This window comes from Pseudophryne corroboree (genome assembly GCF_028390025.1).
Source record: "Pseudophryne corroboree isolate aPseCor3 chromosome 3 unlocalized genomic scaffold, aPseCor3.hap2 SUPER_3_unloc_26, whole genome shotgun sequence".
Lineage (NCBI taxonomy): Eukaryota > Metazoa > Chordata > Amphibia > Anura > Myobatrachidae > Pseudophryne > Pseudophryne corroboree.
In genome coordinates this window covers 599,147-616,925 of record NW_026967515.1, presented here as the reverse complement: position 1 = coordinate 616,925, position 17,779 = coordinate 599,147, and the positions used below count along the sequence as shown (strand labels likewise).

At 49.3% G+C, this 17,779-nt stretch overlaps 1 protein-coding gene across 1 annotated transcript in view; it reads right to left on the bottom strand.

Moving 5' to 3' along the window:
• Positions 1 to 17,779, bottom strand: part of LOC134983832 (uncharacterized) — a gene marked incomplete at its 3' end in the record, with an annotated part of 177,423 nt that overhangs the window by 158,259 nt on the left and 1,385 nt on the right. Inside the window, exon 4 of the mRNA XM_063949456.1 lies at positions 208 to 1,437. Within this exon, the coding sequence (XP_063805526.1) occupies positions 208 to 1,437 (1,230 nt within the window). The remainder of the gene's footprint in view (positions 1 to 207; positions 1,438 to 17,779) is intronic.

Below are 17,779 nucleotides of genomic sequence, written 5' to 3'. Positions count from 1 at the left end.
GGTCATCTGCATAGCAGTGGTAGATGAGGGCATGACATATGATTATTTCACCCAGTGGTAACATGTATATTGCAAAAAGCATAGGAGATAGGATAAGAACCTTGAAGAACAACGTATGGCAATAATAAGTATACTCCAGAAAATGAAATGGTTCCTCACCTGATGAAGTCTAATATGTACAACAAGAGATGATTTATTTCTCAGAGCATGGAAATGGCCTCTTATCTGTGCGACTTCTCTGATATGTAACAAGTTGTGATTTCTGTGTAAAACATTTCCCACATTCAGAGCAAGAAAATGGCTTCTTACCTGTGTGACTTCTCTCATGGTTTCTAAGATCTGATTTGTGTGCAGAACATTTCCCACACTCAGAACATGGAAATGTATTCTCACCTGTGTGAGTTCTCCGATGTCTAACAAGTTGTGATTTCCGTGTAAAACATTTCCCACACGCAGAGCAAGAAAATGGCTTCTCACCTGTGTGACTTCGCTGATGTGTAACAAGTGGTGATTTCTGGGAAAAACATTTACCGCACTCAGAGCAAGAAAATGGCTTCTCACCTGTGTGACTTCGCTGATGTGTAACAAGTGGTGATTTCTGGGAAAAACATTTACCGCACTCAGAGCAAGAAAATGGCTTCTCACCTGTGTGACTTCTCTGATGTATAACAAGATGTGATTTATTTAAACAATGTTTCCCACACTCAGAGCAAGAAAATGGCTTCTCACCTGTGTGACTTCTGTGATGTGTAACAAGTTGTGATTTCCATCTAAAACATTTCCCACACTCAGAGCAAGAAAATGGCTTCTCACCTGTGTGACTTCTCTGATGTGTAACAAGTTGTGATTTCTGGGAAAAACATTTCCCACACTCAGAACAAGAAAACGGCTTCTCACCTGTGTGACTTCGCTGATGTGTAACAAGTTGTGATTTCCATGTAAAACATTTCCCACACTCAGAGCAAGAAAATGGCCTCTCACCTGTATGACTTCTGTGATATATAACAAGATGTGATTTACTTAAACATTTCCCACAGTCAGAGCGAGAAAATGGCTTCTCACCTGTGTGACTTCTCTGATGTGTAACAAGATTTGATTTCCGTGCAAAACATTTCCCACACTCAGAACATGGAAATGGCCTCTCACCTTCCTTAGCTGGCTGATGGGTAATACGTTTTGTGTTCTGTGTAAAATAGATGGCATCTATAGAACAGGGAAACACTGTATCTACTCTCAGAGCTGTAACAGATGCACCAATATCAGAGTGATCAGGAGAACATTTCCCAGGATCAGGGGGATCAGCTGATAGAGCTGGATGTATAATTGGGGTAATGGGGTTATCTCCTGGAGAATCCTGTCTACTGTCATTATCTTTTATGTCACAATCCGGGGATAACATTAGATGTCCTTCTGAGATATTCCTGCTTGTGTGTCCACCTGCTGGAAATAAAATACATTATGGAAATGTGACATTTTCTGTAACAATAGTAATCTTGTAAACAAATGTAATATTATAATAAGACTTAGATATATCTCTCTCTTGTACTGGTAACTAACCATGAAGTATAAATGGAGATATAGTCACTCGCCAAGTCCTGTGTCAGCACCAATGTAAAACAATGGATGGGGAACATATCGTATGAATTGGAGATTCTAGATGAACAATAACATCAGTCATATGAGCTGATGGATCAGAGAAATGTCTCCTAACATTACTCCTGGAAGCATTGGTAAGGTAGTATTCCTTTATGTGTGTGCTCATACGCTGGTAAGCCTGTACATGTGTTACTCACCCTTATATAAGGTATATTGCTACAGTAGAGTAGGTGTGGAACAAGATATTTTACATGCAATACACCATATGATATCCTGTAATCATCATCATCATCTGCTGGGTTATAATCCACTCTTACACCCTCATCATCAGTGTCTTACCTCTATATTCACAATAGTAATAAGGATGATGTGTGTACAGTAAGTATGATATAGTGAATGACATATCAGAATCTATACAGCTGCCGCCATACTTCTGCTTCTCATACGTGTGCTACTGGCAGCAGTGAACATCTAAGAGTGCAGGGAAGACAGCAGAGTCTGATGAGAAAGAGACTGGATCTGCCTTTGCAGGGAGGTACCACACCTGTCACCCCTGTTAGTATATAAAATAATAAATAAGAGGAGTGTGGTCCATGCAGACCTGCTTTCTGGAGCTCTCCTCACTAAGTGGCTTCTTATTTACCCTACTTGATAGCTCTCAGCCACCGCTGGGACCAAGACCCAATCTATTTTGTCCCCCACTCCCACTACCCTAAAGCCGCTTGCTCTACTCACTCCGGGCACTGTTCACTGCCGCAGCCTAGTGACGCCACTGAAGCCATGGGCTGTATTCTGGGGCTATGTGCGCCCAGTCTTTCCTGCACACTCTAGACACCTGACTTGGAGGTGCTTTTGGCTGCAGGGGTGGGATGGTTAGGGTTAGGCTGTGGGTAGGTGGGGGGGTTAGAGTTAGGCATCCCCAGAGAGGGATAGGGTTAGGCTTCTAGGGTGGTGGGGCTAGGCTGTGGGGGAGAGAGGGTTAGGCAGCAGGGAGAAGGGTTAGGTTTAGCACCACTGGGGAGGTTTAGGGAAAGGCTGTGGGGGAGGGATGGTTAGGCTGTGGGTAGGGGGGGGTTAGGCTGTGCGTAGGGGGGTTAGGAATCCCATGGGGAGGGTTAGGTTGTGTGGGATAGAGGGTTAGGCATCCCCGGGAAAGGTTACGCTGTGGGGGATGGAGGGTTAGGCTGCTAGGGTGGGAGGGTTAGGCATCCACTGGGAAGGATTAGGCTATGGGGGAGGGAGGATTAAGCTGTGGAAGAGGGAGGGTTAAGCTGTGGGGGAGGGAGGGTTAGGCTGCAGGTAGTGGGGCCTAAGGCATCCCCCGAGGAGGGTTAGGCTGCAGGTAGGGAGGTTTAGGCATCCCCCAGGAAGGGTTAGGCTGTGGGGGAGGAAAGGTTAGGCTGCTAGGGTGGGAGGATTAGGCTGCGGGTAGGGGGGGGGGGTTAGGCATTCTCCTGGGAGGGTTAGGTTGTCGGTAGGGGGGTTATGCATCACCCGAGGGGATTAACACCACTAGGGTGGGAGGGTTAGGCTGTGGGTAGGGGGGGGGCTAAGGCATCCCACGTGGAGTGTTAGGTTGTGGGGGAGGGGGGGTTAGGCTGTGTGTAGGGGGGGTTAGGCTGTGGAGGAGGGAGGGTTAGGCTGTGGGTAGGGGGAGTTAGGCATCTCACAGGGGGGTTAGCACCACTGGGGAGGGTTAGGGACAGGCTGTGTGTAGGGGGGGGGGGGTTAGGCATCTCCCGGGGGAATTAGCACCTCTGGGGAGGGTTAGGGACAGGCTGTGGAAAAGGCTGGTTAGTGTGAGGGGGGAATTTGGAATGCTGCTGTCGGCATAATGACAGCGGGTAGCCCGGGCTTTGGGATATCATATGTATTCTGTTTTCACCATAGCGTTAGCAGCACAAATGAAAGGACCAGAGGCAGGAACAACGAAGTTCTAGAAATTGCAGCAACCATCACTATGACTGGATACATGAAGAGATGCAGCGTTACATAAGACACACACACTACCTTATTAATAACATCCAGCTCACCCACATAAGTCACCCCACCAGGCAGCCATCACGGAGCTGAGGCTGAGCTCCTACTTCTCTGTCAGTGCACAGATGATAACAGTGGGCGGTCTGAGGCAGACACCGGCCGCACTTCATTCCCTGCGGACCACCCCTCCTTTCCTACAGCCAGCCCGGCCAGACACTGAGCCCCTGCTGGCTGATAAGCTGCGGGGCGGACGCTGCAGCCCGGACCAGGACACAATAGAAGTGGTGGGACTGGGGAGCAGAGAGGGAGGGGGTGGTGCACTAGTGGTTAAAAAAGCTGCTGTAGATGATGAATCCAGGTACTTGATTAAAATAAAAAAACGGACACACGAGCCACGAACTGAAAGGGTTGACCTAAAGTGACGTCACCGCTGAGCAGAAAGTGTGATGTATAACAAGAAAGTTCCCACCATAGGCGCTACATTGTAACACTGCCGTGTGCCGCCTGTCACTCAGTACAGGAGCACACAGCCGATGCTACAATGTGGCGCTCCCTGATTGGCTGAAGAAACCCACTTAGACAGAAGTCAGAGTGGGTTTCTGGCATTCGGGGAAAGGTGACCTATGTGCAAACATGGGGCCCCTTTCAGTTTGTGGCTCGGGTGTCCGTTTTTTTATTTTAATTCAAGTACGTGGATTACAAAGGGATTCGCGGAGAAGCCTGGGACCCTGGATCTGGTGAGTAGAATTTATTCAACAGGTACCCCTTGGATTCTACTGGAGAAGAGGACCGACCTGCGTGTGAACATAAGGTAAGTATGTATGTATGTTTGTGTGCATGTATGTAATAAATCTTTACTTTCAAGGTGTGTGTGTCTTGTCTTTTTTTGGGTATTTTTTTAGTAGTAGTACTACAGGTACCAGCGGGCCCGTTTTTCCGCCGCATGCTGGTACTTGTGGTTCTCCAAGTACCAGCATGCGGGGGAGGCTTGCTGGGCCTTGTAGTACTGCTACTAAAAACAATATATTTTCATTTACACAAAAGGCTATCAGCCCCCCCATCCGCAGCCCATTGGATGGGGGGGGACAGCCTCGGGCTTCACCCCTGGCCCTTGGGTGGCTGGATGGGGGGACCCCACTCCGCCAGGGTACCCCGGCCAGGGGTGACTAGTTGGATTTTTGATGCCACGGCCGCAGGGCACTATATAAAAGTGACCCCCGGCTGTGGCATTATCTGTCCAGCTAGTGGAGCCCGGTGCTGGTTTTAAAAATACGGGGGACCCCTACTTTGTCCCCCGTATTTTTGGAACCAGGATCAGGCGCAGAGCCCGATGCTGGTTGCTTAAATATGGGGGAACCCCTGTCATTTTTTCCCCCATATTTCTGCAACCAGGATCAGCTCAAAGAGCCCGAGGCTGGTTATGCTTAGGAGGGGGGACCCCACGCAATTTTTTATTTTATTTTACAGTGTTTAATTTAAAAAAATTAAAAAAAATGAACCCCAGCACGGATCACACAGATCCGGCCGAGATTCATTGTAAAAAAGTCGGCAGTGTTTTGCTAATCACTGCCGTAAAAATAAAAAATAAAAACACGAATGACATCGACATCGGAACAAAAGAAAAACCTGAATACGACAGCTTAGTAAATTAGTCGTAATAAATTCCAAAAGTTGCAGTTTTACACTTTCGATGTCATTCGTGATTGAACTTTGACCTTTTTCCGAAAAATACGAATCTTAGTAAATTTACCCCTTACTCTAATCTAGGATTGATGGAGTCCTGTATAAAGACTTTTCCCTTTGAATACTGATGGAATTCAATACTTTATCCATTTCTCACTGATTTCTGATAGAGCGGCCAAATGTCTGCGTACTGTGCAGTTGTGTGGTGCTAGAAGAACACATTCGAAAGGGCTTTCTACGTAGTCTCCTGTTGTAATGTCTTACTAGCCTACAGTTTCTTAGGTCTTTAAATTGCGGATGTTATAGATAATGAGAATACAGTCATTTTCACCTGAGAATTTTACTATCATTTAATTTTTCTCCAGAAGAAAACGAGTTTTATAGTAAGAACTTACACTGGGCTCCACAAGTCTGGACAATGGGGTGTAGAGTAGGATCTTGATCCGAGGCACCAACAGGCTCAAAGCTTTGATTGTTCCCAGAATGCACAGTGCCGCCTCCTATATCACCCCGCCTCCCAGCACAGGAGCTTAGTTTAGTTAACCTGCCTAATGCAGTAGCAGGAAAAGAGACAACGGTTAGTAGCCACATACACCACACTCTCACGACAGGAGAAGTGTCAGCGGCTAATGCCATATGAACCCAAAGAAGCTAAGTGCGTCAGGGTGGGCGCCTTGTGGAGCCCAGTGTACCTCACAGAAAGAGTTTTAACCAAGGTAGGTTCTTACCATAAAACTCGTTTTCTGCTGCGAGGTACACTGGGCTCCACAAGTCTGGACAATGGGAATGTCCTAAAGCAGGTCCTTATGGGAGGGGACGCACTGTAGCAGGCACAAGAACCCGGCATCCAAAGGAAGCATCCTAGGAAGTGGCAGTATCGAAGGCATAGAACCTAATGAACGTGTTCCCGGAGGACCATGTAGCCGCCTTGCACAATTGTTCAAGGGACGCACCGCGTTGGGCCGCCCAAGAAGGACCAACAGACTGAGTATAATGGGCCATAATGTGAGCAGGAGCTGACAGACCAGCCTGTAAATATAATTCTGATCCACCTGGCCAGGGTCTGCTTGTGAGCAGGCCAGCAACGTTTGTGAAATCCAAACAAAACAAAGAGAGAATCAAATTTTTGAATAGAAGCAGTTCTCTTCACATAGATATAGAGAGCCCGTACCACATCCAAAGACCGCTGTTTGGGAGACAAATCAGGAGAGACAAAGGCTGGAACCACAATCTCCTGATTAAGATGGAACGAAGAAACCACCTTAGGCAAATTTCTGGGACGAGTCCTAAGAACCGCCCGGTCATGGTGAAAAATCAGATATGGGGAACTACAAGACAAGGCACCCAAATCCGACACTCTTCTAGCAGAGGCAATAGCCAGCAAGAACACCACCTTAAGGAAAAGCCACTTAAGGTCAGCAGAACCAAGAGGTTCAAACGGAGGCTCCTACAACGCCTCCAAAACCACTGACAAGTCCCAAGGAGTCACAGGCGGGACATAGGGAGGTTAGATACGCAACACACCCTGAGTGAAAGTATGAACATCAGGTAAAGTCGCAATATTTCTCTGAAACCACACCGACAAGGCAGAAATATGAACCTTGAGGGAGGCCAGACGCAGGCCTAAATGCAGGCCCTGTTGCAGAAAAGCCAAAAGTTTGGCTGTACTAAACTTGGAAGCGTCATAATTGTTAGATGCGCACCAAACAAAGTATGAATGCCAGACCCTATGGTAAATCCGAGCAGAAGCCGGTTTCCGGGCCCGCAACATAGTTTTAATGACCTCTTCATAAAAACCCTTAGCTCTCAAGACGGAAGCTTCAAGAGCCATGCCGTCAGAGATAGCCGGGCTAGGTCCTGGTAGACACAAAGGCCCTGAACGAGAAGGTCTGGGCGTTGCGGAAGTAGAAGAGGACGCTCTGACGACAGGCCTTGTAGGTCTGACAACCAGTGCCGTCTGGGCCACGCCGGAGCTATGAGAAGCAGATTTCCTCTTTCTTGCCTGGACTTCCGAATTACCCTGGGCAGGAGTGACACCGGAGGGAACACGTACGGCAGCTGAAACATCCACGGCACCGCCAGTGCATCCACGAATGCTGCTTGAGGATCCCTTGTCCGAAGACCGGAACCTTGTGATTGTGTCAAGAAGCCATCAGATCCACATCTGGAAGATCCAACCTTTCCACGAGGAGTTGAAACACTTCTGGATGGAGGCCCCACTCGCCGGCATGCACGTCCTGACTGAGAAGTCCGCTTCCCAATTCAGGACTCCCGGAATGAATATTGCCGATATTGCCGGTAGATGGCATTCTGCCCAATGTAGAATCGTGAGGCTTCCTTCATTGCCAAATGGCTTTGAGTGCCGCCTTGATAATTTATGTAAGCCATTGTGTTGGCATTGTCCGACTGTACTTCAACAGGACGGTTCTGAATCAAATGCTGGGCTAGGTTCAATGCATTGAAGACCGCCCGCAATTCCAGAATCTGATCGAGAGGAGAGATTCCTCCTTGGTCCACTGACCCTGCAAGGAGTACTGCTCCAGCACCGCGCCCCAACCTCTTAGACTGGCATCTGTCGTCAACAGGACCCACTTGGATATCCAGAAGGGACGGCCCCTGCACAATTGTTGGTTCTGGAGCCACCAGAGCAGCGACAGACGGACCTCCGGAGTCAAAGAGATCATTTGAGACCTGATCCGGTGAGGCAGGCCGTCCCACTTGGCTAGAATCAGCTTCTGGAGGGGGCGAGAATGGAATTGAGCATACTCCACCATGTCGAATGCTGACACCATGAGGCCCAGCACCTGCATTGACAAATGTATCGACACTTGCGGACGAGAAAGGAAGCAACGAATCCTGTCCTGAAGCTTCAGGACTTTCTCCTGAGACAAGAACAACCTCTGGTTGTGAGTGTCCAACAGCGCTCCCAGGTGCATCATGCTCTGAGCAGGGACCAGGGAGAATTTCTTCCAGTTGATGAGCCCCCCGTGGGCTTGTAGGAACCGGACCGTCATATGCAGATGATGCAGGAGAAGATCTGTGGAATTTGCCAGGATTAACAAGTCGTCCAGATACGGCAGTATCCTGACCCCTTGACGGCAGAGTACCACCGTCATCACCGCCAGAACTTTGGTGAAGACTCGCGGAGCCGTTGTCAAACCAAAAGGTAACGCCCGAAACTGGTAATGGAGGTTGCCAATAGCGAACCTCAGGTATTGTTGATGTGACATTGCTATAGGAATATGCAGGTAAGCATCCTGTATGTCCAGGGAGACCATGTAGTCCCCAGGTTCCAAGGCCAGAACTATAGAGCGAAGGGTTTCCATACGAAACTTGGAAACCTTCACAAACCTGTTCAGTTCCTTGAGGTTGAGAATGGGCCGGGAGGACCCATTCGGTTTCGGGACTAGAAACAGCGGAGAATAGTACCCCCAGCACCTCTGCGCAAGAGGCACCTGTACTACAACTCCTGTATCCAGGAGGGTCTGTACCACCGAATGCAGAGTGTTTGCCTTTGTCTGGTCCTAGTCTGTCTGGCAAAAACGATGAGGGGGTCGGTTTTTGAAGGCTATGGCGTCGAAAGGGGCGAAAGGACATGCCTTTGGCCTTCAACACAGAAGGAGCTGTATTAAGCAGACAGGCAGTCTTGGTAGTAGCCAAGTCAGCCACTATCTTATTTAAGTCCTCCCCAAACAGAATAACTCCCCTCCAGGGTTTTTCTAGAGTCCAGATCCACAGACCAGGATCTCAGCCACAATATCCTGCGAGCCAGGACTGATGTAGTAGCGGCCTTGGCTGCTAGGATACCGGCATCAGAAGCCGCCTCTTTAATATAGCAAGAAGCTGTGACAATATATGACAAGCATTGTCTAGCATGGTCAGAGGAGATTTCAGCTTCTAACTCCAAGGCCCATGCTTCAATAGCCTCAGCAGCCCATGAAGCTGCAATAGTGGGCCTTTGTGTAGCAGCCGTGAGGGTGTAAATCGCTTTTAGACAACCCTCCACACGTTTATACGTAGGCTCTTTCAGAGACGTGACGGTAGTGACAGGTAGAGCTGAGGAAACCACCATCCTAGCCACATGCGAGTCCACTGGAGGAGGCGTTTCCCAATTCTTAGACAGCTCCGATGCAAGGGTAAAGCGAGCCAGCATCTTCTTTTGAGGCACAAACTTCGTACCAGGGTTTTCCCAGGGTTCCTGACGTATATCCACTAGGTGGTCAGAGTGAGGTAAAACTTGTTTAATCACCTTCTGACGGTTGAACCTATTTGGTTTCTTAGGAGGAACGGATGGCTCAGGATCATCCATAATCTGTAAAATCAACTTAATAGCCTCCAAAAGATCAGGAACATCCACATGTGAACTACCCTCCCCATCAGCAGTATCTGTGTCAGAACCTGTGGGGTCAGTGTAAGTGCCATCTTCATCAGACGAGGTGTCAGTGACAGCAGTGAATTGTGAGATGAGCGCTCGCTTAGAGGACCTCTTGGACGAAGGCGAGCGACGGTCAGACTTTTTAGTAGTCAAGGACTGGTTCAACTTCTTTAATTGAGCAGATAAATCATCCGCCCACGGCGGGTTAGCTGCAGGGACCACATACGGTTGTACCGGCATAGGGGGTCCCATAGGGGGTGTTAGTTTATGAACTAGCGTATGCAGAAGCGTGGAGAAAGTGGCCCACGGTGGGTCAGTATGTGCCTCTGTTGCCACAGTCCCACTGGGGGGCAAGGAGCCCCCAGAACCAGAGCCCACAGCTGCTATATTCTCCTTATATGTGCCTGTGGCTTCAGCAACACCGGCAGTGTGTTCAGCCCCAGAACCGTTACCCTCAAAAGCAGACATGATATAACTTGCAGTATCAGGTAACACAGTACAATTATCAGCAGCACAATACCTCTTACCCAAATCCCTACGCAGTGTAGTCAGCCCAGGCAGAGATAAAGGAGAGATATGGGGACTATATCACAGAGAAAAAATAAGAATTTACTCACCGGTAATTCTATTTCTCGTAGTCCGTAGTGGATGCTGGGGACTCCGTAAGGACCATGGGGAATAGACGGGCTCCGCAGGAGACTGGGCACTCTAAAGAAAGATTTAGGACTATCTGGTGTGCACTGGCTCCTCCCCCTATGACTCTCCTCCAAGCCTCAGTTAGGAACTGTGCCCGGAAGAGCTGACACAATAAGAAAGGATTTTGAATCCCGGGTAAGACTCATACTAGCCACACCAATCACAACATATAACACGTGATAGGAACCCCGGTTAACAGTATGATAACAATGGAGCCTCTGAATAGATGGCTCGCAATAACAACTTGATTTTTGTAACAATAACTATGTACAAGTATTGCAGACAATCCGCACTTGGGATGGGCGCCCAGCATCCACTACGGACTACAAGAAATAGAATTACCGGTGAGTAAATTCTTATTTTCTTTGACGTCCTAGTGGATGCTGGGGACTCCGTAAGAACCATGGGGATTATACCAAAGCTCCCAAACGGGCGGGAGAGTGCGGATGACTCTGCAGCACCGAATGAGAAAACTCCAGGTCCTCCTCAGCCAGGGTATCAATTTTGTAGAATTTTGCAAACGTGTTTGCCCCTGACCAAGTAGCTGCTCAGCAAAGTTGTAAAGCCGAGACCCCTCGGGCAGCCGCCCATGATGAGCCCACTTTCCTCGTGGAATGGGCTTTTACTGATTTAGGATGCGGCAGTCCAGCCGCAGAATGCGCCAGCTGAATAGTGCTACAAATCCAGCGAGCAATAGTCTGCTTAGAAGCAGGAGCACCCAGCTTGTTGGGTGCATACAGGATAAACAGCGAGTCAGTCTTTCTGACTCCAGACGTCCTGGAAACATAAATTTTCAGGGCCCTGACTACGTCCAGTAACTTGGAATCCTCCAAGACCCTAGTAGCCGCAGGCCCACAATAGGATGGTTCAAGTGAAAAGCTGAGACCACCTTCGGAGAAACTGAGGACGAGTCCTCAACTCTGCCCTATCCATATGGAAAATCAGATAAGGACTTTTACAAGACAAAGCCGCCAATTCTGATACCCACCTGGCCGAAGCCAGGGCCAACAACAGAACCACCTTCCACGTGAGATATTTTAAATTCACAGTCTTAAGAGGCTCGAACCAATGTGATTTTAGGAATTCCAAAACCACATTTAGATCCCAAGGTGCCACTGGGGGCACAAAAGGAGGCTGAATATGCAGAACTCCTTTGACAAAAGTCTGAACAACAGGCAGTGAAGCCCGTTCTTTCTGGAAGAAAATCGACAGAGCCGAAATCTGGACCTTGATGGACCCCAATTTGAGGCCCAACGTCACTCCTGCTTGCAGGAATTGTAGGAATCGACCCAGCTGAAATTCCTCCGTCGGGGCCTTCTTGGCCTCACACCACGCAACATATTTTAGCCAAATGCGGTGATAACGTTTTGCGGTGACATCCTTCCTGGCTTTGATCAGGGTAGGGATGACTTCCTCCGGAATGCCCATTAGGATCCGGTGTTAAACCGCCATGCCGTCAAACGTAGCCGCGGTAAGTCTTGGAACAGACAGGATCCCTGCTGCAGCAGGTCTTGTCTGAGCGGCAGAGGCCAAGGGTCCTCTGCAAGCATCTCTTAAAGTTCCGGGTACCAAGCTCTTCGTGGCCAATCCGGAACCACGAGTATAGTTTCCACTCCTCGCTTTCATATGATTCTCAGTACCTTGGGAATGAGAGGCAGAGGAGGAAACACATAAACCGACTGGTACACCCACAGTGTCACTAGAGCGTCCACAGCGATCGCCTGAGGGTCCCTTGACCTGGCGCAATATCTTTTCAACTTTTTGTTGAGGCGGGACGCCATCATGTCCACCCGTGGTCATTCCCAACGGTTTACCCGCATTTGGAAAACTTCTGGATGAAGTCCCCATTCTCCCGGGTGTAGGTCGCCCATCGGAGAATCCTTGTGGCTTCTGCCATCGCCATCCTGCTTCTTGTGCCGCCCTGTCTGTTTACATGGGCAACCGCCGTGATGTTGTCTGATTGGATCAGTACCGGCTGGTTCTGAAGCAGGGGCCTTGCTTGGCTTAGGGCATTGTAAATGGCCCTTAGCTCCAGAATATTTATGTGAAGCGAAATCTCCTTGGAAATTTCTTCCCTGTGTGACTGCACCCCAGCCCCGAAGGCTGGCATCCGTGGTCACCAGGACCCAGTCCTGTATTTCGAATCTGCGGCCCTCTAGTAGATGAGCCCTCTGCAGCCACCACAGCAGCGACACCCTGTTTCTTGCTGACAGGGTTATCCGCTGTTGTATCTGTAGATGGGACCCGGACCATTTGTCCCACAGGTCCCACTGGAACGTCCTTGCGTGGAACCTTTCCGAATGGAATTATGCTTCGTACGAAGCTACCATTTTTCCCAGGACTCGTGTGCATTGATGTACCGACACCTGTCCTGGTTTTAGGATGTCTCTGACTAGAGATGACAACTCCTCGGCTTTTTCCACTGGAAGAAACACTCTTTTCTGGTCTGTGTCCAGAATCATTCCCAGGAACAGAAGACGTGTCGTCGGGACCAGCTGTGACTTTGGAATATTGAGAATCCAGCCGTGCTGTTGTAGCACTTCCCGAGAGAGTGCTACCCTCACTACCAACTGTTCTTTGGACCTCGCCTTTATCAGGAGATCGTCCAAGTACGGGATAATAAAAACTTCCTTCTTGCGAAGGAGTATCATCATTTCGGCCATTACCTTGGTAAAGACCTTCGGTGCCGTGGACAACTCCAACGGCAGCGTCTGGAACTGATAGTGACAGTCCTGTACCACATATCTGAGGTACTCCTGGTGAGGAGGGTAAATGGGGACATTCAGGTACACATCCTTGATGTCCAGGGAGACCCTGTAATCCCCCTCGTCCAGGCTCGTAATAACCGCCCTGAGCGATTCCATCTTGAACTTGAATCTTCTAATATAAAAGTTCAAGTATTTTAATTTTAAGATGGGTCTCACCGAACCGTTATGTTTCGGTACCACAACCATTGTGGAATAGTAACCCCTTCCTTGCTGAAGGAGGGGCACCTTGACAATCACTTGTTGTGATTATAGTGTTGAATAGTCGTCTCCAACGCCTCCCTGGCAGAGGGAGGTGCCGGTAAGGCAGATTTTAGGAAACGGCGGGGGGGAAGAACGTCTCGAACTCCAGCCTGTACCCCTGAGATACTACTTGAAGGACCCAGGGATCCATGTGAGAGAGCCCACTGGGCGCTGAAATTTCTGAGACGGGCCCCCACCATACCCGGGTCCGCCTGAGCAGCCCCAGAGTCATGCTGTGGACTTACCGGACGCAGGGAGGATTTCTGCTCTTGGGAACTAGCTGTGTGCTGCAGCTTTTTCCTCTACCTTTGCCTCTCGGCAGAAAGGATGAGCCTCTAGCCCTCTTGCTTTTCTGGGGCCGAAAGGACTGTCCTTGATGATACGGTGCTTTCTTTTGTTGTGGGGTAGCCTGTGGGAAAAAAAAAGTCGATTTCCCAGCAGTAGCTGTGGAAACGAGGTCTGAAAGACCATCCCCAAACAGTTTTACCCCCTTATAGGGCAAACTTCCCTGTGCCGATTCGAGTCGGCATCGCCTAACCATTGCCGAGTCCATAACCCCCGTCTGGCGGCAATGGACCTAGCGCTTATTTTTGATGCCAGCCGGCAAATATCCCTCTGTGCATCACGCATGTATAAGACTGCGTCTTTTATATGCTCTATTGTCAGCAAAATATTGTCCCTATCCATAGTTATTTTCCGACAGGGAATCTGACCACGCAGCGGGAGCACTGCACATCCATGCCGAAGCAATGGCTGGTCGCAATATAATGCCCGAGTGTGTGACTATATCTTTTAGGGTAACCTCCTGCTTTCTATCAGCAGGTTCCTTCAGGGCGGCCGTATCCGGAGACGGTAGTGCCACCTTTTCTGATAAGCGTGTAAGCGCTGTATCTACCCTATGGGGTGTTTCCCAACGTGACCTATCCTCTGGCGGGAAAGGGTACGCTGCCAATAACCGTTTAGAAATTATCAATTTCTTACCGGGGGAAGACCACGCTTCCTCTCACACCTCATTTAATTTCTCAGATGCAGGAAAAACTACTGGTAGTTTTCTCTCACCAACATAATACCCTTTTATGTGGTACCTGGGGTATTATCATAAATTTGTAATACATTTTTCATTGCCTCAATCATGTAACGGGTGGACCTATTTGGAGGGTACACTAGTCTCATCGTCGTCGACACTGGAGTCGGTATCCGTGTCGACATCTGTGTCTGGCATCTGAGGTAGCGGGCGTTTTTAGAGCCCCTGATGACATTTGAGACGCTGGAACAGGCCCAAGCTGAGTAGCCGGCTGTTCTGTGTCGTCGACCTTTTGTGTAAGGAGTTGACACTTTCACGTAATCCTTCCATAAGTCCATCCACACCGGTGTCGACCCCGCAGGGGGTGACATCACATTTACAGGCATTCGCTCCGCCTCCACATCATTATCCTCCTCATACATGTCGACACAGCCGTACCGACACACCGCACACACACAGGGAATGCTCTGACAGAGGACAGGACCCCACAAAGCCCTTTGGGGAGACAGAGGGAGAGTATGCCAGCACACACCAGGGCGCTATATATCACCGGGATATCACCTATAAAGAGTGTTTTCCCTTATAGCTGCCTATATATATTGTATACTGCGCCTAAATTGTGCCCCCCCTCTCTTTTTAACCCTTTCTGTAGTGTATTGACTGCAGGGGAGAGCCAGGGAGCTTCCCTCAAGCGGAGCTGTGAGGGAAAAATGGCGCCAGTGTGCTGAGGGAGATAGCTCCGCCCCTTTTTCGCGGACTTTTCTCCCACATTTTTATGGATTCTGGCAGGGGCTAAAAAGCACCTATATAGCCTCTAGGGCTATATATGGTGCCAGTTTGCCAGCCAAGATGTCAGTATTGCTGCTCAGGGCGCCCCCCCCCAGCGCCCTGCACCCATCAGTGACCGCAGTGTGTGGTGTGCATGAGGAGCAATGGCGCACAGCTGCAGTGCTGTGCGTTACCTTGGAGAAGACAGAAGTCTTCAGCCGCCGATTTTCCGGACCACCTTCTTGCTTCTGGCTCTGTAAGGGGGACGGCGGCGCGGCTCTGGGAACGGACGACGAGGTTGGGTCCTGTGTTCGATCCCTCTGGAGCTAATGGTGTCCAGTAGCCTAAGAAGCCCAAGCTACCACCACTTAGGTAGGTTCGCTTCTTCTCCCCTTATCGGTGCAGTGAGCCTGTTGCCAGCAGGTCTCACTGAAAATAAAAAACCTAACATATACTTTCTTCCTAGGAGCTCAGGAGAGCCCCTAGTGTGCATCCAGCTCGGCCGGGCACAGAAATCTAACTGAGGCTTGGAGGAGGGGCATAGAGGGAGGAGACAGTGCACACCAGATAGTCCTAAATCTTTCTTTAGAGTGCCCAGTCTCCTGCGGAGCCCGTCTATTCCCCATGGTCCTTACGGAGTCCCCAGCATCCACTAGGACGTCAGAGAAATACGTAATACAGTATATATTTGTGAAAATCCTATCTTAGATAATACCTGATGCACCAAACCCCCTCAGGTTATAGAATATAGGGATAGCAGGTTGAGTTAGAGATGGACACCACTCAGCTATCAATGCACACACAGATAGTTACAGTCTGTACAATGCAGAGGTTATTACTAACAATAATACTGCACTGGACTAGCTTACACAGCTATATAACAATAGATATAACAGTACACAGTAAGAACTGGATGTATATCACAGGGTAATTGTACTATAAAACCCTGACTAAATGCACTCTCTTTCTTAACTATCATGGTCTAAAAAGGCAGGTAGAATACTTAAGTGTCATGTAAAGTCACAGCGCTGACAACCAGGCGGCTTTACATAGGAGGATTTGCCCAAGCAGTCCCAGGAACAGTGAGCTGAGAGATAATGGCCCCGCAGACACTGACAGGGAGTGAGGAAAAGACAGAGATGCAGCTCCAGGGCGGGAACACTTGCTGGAAATGGCGCCCTGGGGCTGGGGGAGGGGCTTCAGGTCTAAGCCTTATCCCCTCTGCTGGCAAAACCACCCGGTACTGTGGGCGATCGTAAACTAGGTTTTAAGAGAAAACCTGACCTGCGCCGATGCCCTGGTGATCTAGTGGGATCGCCAGTATCCACCGCCAGCACGCACGGCCCGCCTCCCACTGACCGCGATAAAGACAGGGTCCCGCAAGCGGGACCCACTTACCACCTCCCGAAGCGCGGCCACGCGATCCTGGAGAGCCTCAGCCGTGTGTGTCTAACATGAAGAAAACCGGAGCCTCCGCTGTAGGTACCCAGCAACCAGGGCTCGGGAGTGTACAGCGCCGCTGGGGAGAGCTGGAGCTGCAGCAGTGAAGACATTTACCACCGCTGCTGCCCTTGAAGTCTTCACTTTTTTCTTCAAAAAAAGCTTTTCTCAGGGCTGCCTGGAGCAGCCCCTCTGTTATATGCCTGCTACTGCAGCACCAACTTACAAACTGAGCTCCTGTGCTGGGAGGCGGGGTGATATAGGAGGCGGCGCTGTGCATTCTGGGAAGAGTCAAAGCTTTGAGCCTGTTGGTGCCTCGGATCAAGATCCTACTCTACACCCCATTGCCCAGACTTGTGGAGCCCAGTGTACCCCGCAGCAGAAAGATCCACTATAAATGGGAGATTAACTAGGCTTTTTTTAGTGATCACCTGCTGCCCAGAGGCCTGACCGGACCGATCCACTAGCCAAGGGACGTAACCGGACCAATCCTCTAGCCAAGGGACGTAACCGGACCATTCTTCTACCAAAGTGTCTATCCCTCTTTACATGATATCCACTCTGTATAACAGGGATTGTCTGGATACCTTCTCCAGGACATCTGTACAGAATATCACTCCCCATAATCAATCTGTTTGCTCATGAAGTATAAACTTTTCTATGAGGTCTCTACTTGCAGACATACTAGCAATGAAGTACCTATATTAAGGAATGAAGACCATCCTGTCACATACACTTCCCATTACTCTGCTTTAGAAAATAAGAACTATTAAGAGGTTCCAATTCTTAATTAAAGCATGGTCCACTGAATCCCGTGACCTCCTACTATGCATTGCTCATCCGTGTGCTGAAGACCAATGTCACGGCCTACTCGAAAAAGGAAACTGGCGTTCTAGGGCAGAGAGCTCAGTTCTCAGCTTGCCTTCTTATTGCTGAGACTCAACACCATGTTAGTTACAGAAAACAAGTCCTACCTGACCTCAGTGACATGATAAGAAGACCATGGGATTAATATGGGCTGATGGCTCCTGATGTATGAGATACACCAGAGAGTGTGGGGAGGAAACTGGTCAGATCTCTGGGCTGGTAACACAGAGTGACATGATGTGAGGGGGAGAGCAGGAGTATAATAGGGGTTGATGGCTCCTGATGTATGAGATACACCAGAGAGTGTGGGGAGGAAACTGGTCAGATCTCTGGGCTGGTAAC